At 37.2% G+C, this 3,496-nt stretch overlaps 1 protein-coding gene across 1 annotated transcript in view; it reads left to right on the plus strand.

Moving 5' to 3' along the window:
• Positions 1-3,496, plus strand: part of LOC106530678 (NADH dehydrogenase [ubiquinone] iron-sulfur protein 8, mitochondrial) — a gene marked incomplete at its 5' end in the record, with an annotated part of 25,246 nt that overhangs the window by 1,095 nt on the left and 20,655 nt on the right. The window contains 1 exon segment of the mRNA XM_014026348.1: positions 1,622-1,717. Within this exon segment, the coding sequence (XP_013881802.1) occupies positions 1,622-1,717 (96 nt within the window).

The following is a 3,496-nucleotide window of genomic DNA, read 5'->3' on the forward strand; positions in this document are numbered from 1 at the left end:
AACCTAGGTCATTAAAGGATGTCATGAATTACTAGCTTAAACATAAAAGGATTAGTTCCATTACAAATATATTCTCATCAGAGAATAACATTTTCTTCCACCTTTCAAAGTCCCATGTTTGGTGCTCTCCATCCAAATGGGCAGTTTTGTACTTGTAAGAATATTTTGTGTTCGTTAACTGAAATGTGGCAAATCCACATATAKATTATATTGAATAGATTAAAATGTGAAGAGAATGGAAACCATACAACCCCAGATCTGGTTATGAGCGAAGCTTTATTGCTTATGCTGAAGCAATCGGAGCAACGCTGCCTGAAACCCGGAACTTCTGGTCCTTTTATACAGAGTCTTCAGTGCCTGATGCGCCCCCTGCTGGCCTACGGCTGCATCGCAGGCCACTCTGAACATCAATTTCTCACCTCATGTATTATGAATGGTTTGTTATGTGTTGTAAAAATGATTCGGACATGTATCTAAACATAACAATAGTTAAACAATGGATTATAACAGTCAATACTTAAAAAGGAAAACTAAGAAAATGGTGTAGTGCTTTTAAAATCAGTAACTAATCTAATAAATTTCTTAATGCTGTTGAAGACGACGAGGCCTTTGAGAATGTTTTCTGTTCTTAAAACCCTTCTCTTGCAGATGTTGTCTGATGGTTATGAGACTGCAGTTTAGGCCTGAAACAATTCCTCAAATTATTTGAGTAATTGGATTACTGAAAATCCTCGAGGCAAATTATCTGCCTCGAAGCMTGGTTGAAAATAGAAACTGYTAAATTATTCAGCGCACCTATATCTGMCTGGAATCTTATTTGTGTTGCACAACARTAGCTTTGTTGCTAATGGCTACWCTGTTGACGTGTTAATGCTAAGTGTAGGGCTGCAACTAAGGATTATTTTAATAATCGATTAATCTGTTGATTATTTTTTCGATTAATCAACCTAGCTAAGTGCTATTTTTAGCTATGGAGGGAGATGAAGAGTCCCAAAACAAAGTTCCCTAAAACAATAGAAATTGTCAGAACTGTGGTAAATAAASCGAAAAGTTAACCCAGCTCAGTGTGTGTGTTGCATGTCCTAGAAGTTATAGGACTGGAACAGAAAAAAAAAGTGCTGAATGCACCAAACATGGTCTGAGTTAACCAGTATCTTTTACCTAAATCTGTAATAATCTGTCATGGTACAATTGTACACAGAGGTATAMTTGGGCTAATCTTACATGTATTGACTAATCATACTGGCTAAAAGTAAACCTTACARGCTCTGCGCCTCTCACAATGAGCAACTCCAGAGTAATAAGGTCTAGCCCCCCAAAGCAGATTGGTTCTTGAGCCTATGCTGCAGGTTAAGGTGAGTCCTGTTTAGTGGTCTCTGGATTCCATCTCTGCTGTTTGCAGATGATGTGGTCCTGTTGGCATTAATGAATGAATTATGACTCCTGCTTTGCGTAGCGTGTGTCATAATTATGTTGGAAACGATAGAAACTAGAAGACAAAAAGCACAATAGCCATTAATAATAATGGTGAATTTAGTTTTTTTTACTTGTATTGCGTCTTTGCTGTATACCTTCTTGAAAGCACACATTCCAAACTTTCTAACCACATTTCTGTCCACAGAGTATGTGAATGCAAGTGCCCTGGATCGCCCTACAGACGTTAGATCCATCGCGGACAGAGCTGCACAATACTTGTTCATGACAGAACTGTTTAGAGGTGAGCAGAACTTCACTCATACTCAGTTTTTTTTTTTTTTTTTTTTACTGAAAACAGGTGTTTTATCCTGGTCCTCAAGGTCCACCATCCTGCTCCTAAACACATGATTCAGTGAGCCTGTTAATCACTGATTCATTCTGCTCAGGTGTGTTGGAGCAGAGAAACCTCTAAAACTTGAAGGATAGTTTCCTGATGCTTCTCAGTAATCCAGGTGGAAAAATAAATAAAACTGAAGTACCATATTTATTCAAGTATAATACGTAAAATTTAATCCATAAAATCATGCACAAAGTTGGGGGGTAGTACTATACTCGGATAAATATTTTTGATGTATTTTAACTGAAATATCAGCCTCATTCAGAAAATCCCTGAGTCTGGAAATGAAACCCCGTCGTAAAAAGCGGTTGAAGCGATCTTACCTCTAAKACTCCTRRGTGCCTCCGAGCGAGATACTAACAGATCCAAGCAGGCAACATGATGTGAAAAAGAAAAAAAGGCAGTCCCGCATAACGAACTAATGATATTAATGTGCGACCGGGCCGCTCCTGGAACAACAACAAACACATGGTCGTCTGTAATGGCTGCCGTCTACCGGTGTTCTGTAAAAGTTGGTCTYCCTMAAAAAAGTTTCCCCACCAGAGGGGGCGCTCGTGAGACACAGAACATGAGATTGTTGTTGAGTGGGATTCTGATGCCTTTATTAKAGAGGAGGAATACCAGAAACTTTTAATGATACTGATGATGGTGAGCCTGATTCTGAAGGCTTTGATTCAGCTTCATCCACACTTGTTAGAGCCACACACCTCTGTTTGTTATATCACACCAGTTAACAAATGAACATTTGATTGATAGTTTTTGTTGTAGTTATACATTTGTTGTTGTGTACCTTTTTAGTACATATGTTGTTAAAATAAAATTAAAAACTGATACAACAGTCAAATGATAATTTTACTGATATACAGTATATAAAGACTGCAAAGGCTGAAAAATGCTGAAGTCCATATGAAATTAGAGGTAATATGATAATTAAATTTTTATGCTTTTTAGGCTAAAAATAGGGTGGGTCGTATTATACATGAGATCGTATTATACACGAATAAATACGGTAGATCCTCTGGACGGGTTCTTCTCTAATGAAACATTTCGTCTCTCCTCCAAGAGACTTCTTCAGTCTGAGGAGTTTCAGGTGAACATAAGCTCCGCCTCCACATGGTGGACAAACAGGTTAACAATGAAGAGCGCATCCAGTCGACCTATTTAAATTTTTTGTTTGTTTATTTTGTTTTTTATTTTTTTGGATAAGAAGTAGAAAGTCCTTAGTCCTATTTCCTTTGGGCTTGTTATTGTTAAAAAAAACTTTTCAGATAAATTTCACCTTCTGGACAAAATTAAAGGGGCAATATCATGTAAAATCAACTTTTCTGAGTTGTATATCATATTATAACGTTATGCTGTCATAAAAAACATGCTCAGAGTCTAACTTTGACTCATTCGTGCATGTTTGAGAAATCCTGTAATGTCTTGAGGCAGCAGGCAGTGGAGCAAAAACAACCAGTTGGGACTAGGGCTGTGTATTGGCAAGAATTTGGCGATACGATACATATCATAACAAAGGGGTCACGATATATCCCGATGTATTGCGATACTGTAAGCAAGGCGATATATTGCGATTTTTTTTTGGTCCAAAAACTCTGTTAAATAAAAACCTCTTACTGAAAAAAAAAAAGAAAAACCAAAATTCTTTGTCTCAGAAAATTCTAATATCACATAGACAAACTT

The sequence above is a fragment of the Austrofundulus limnaeus genome, unplaced genomic scaffold (genome assembly GCF_001266775.1).
Source record: "Austrofundulus limnaeus strain Quisiro unplaced genomic scaffold, Austrofundulus_limnaeus-1.0 Scaffold546, whole genome shotgun sequence".
Lineage (NCBI taxonomy): Eukaryota > Metazoa > Chordata > Actinopteri > Cyprinodontiformes > Rivulidae > Austrofundulus > Austrofundulus limnaeus.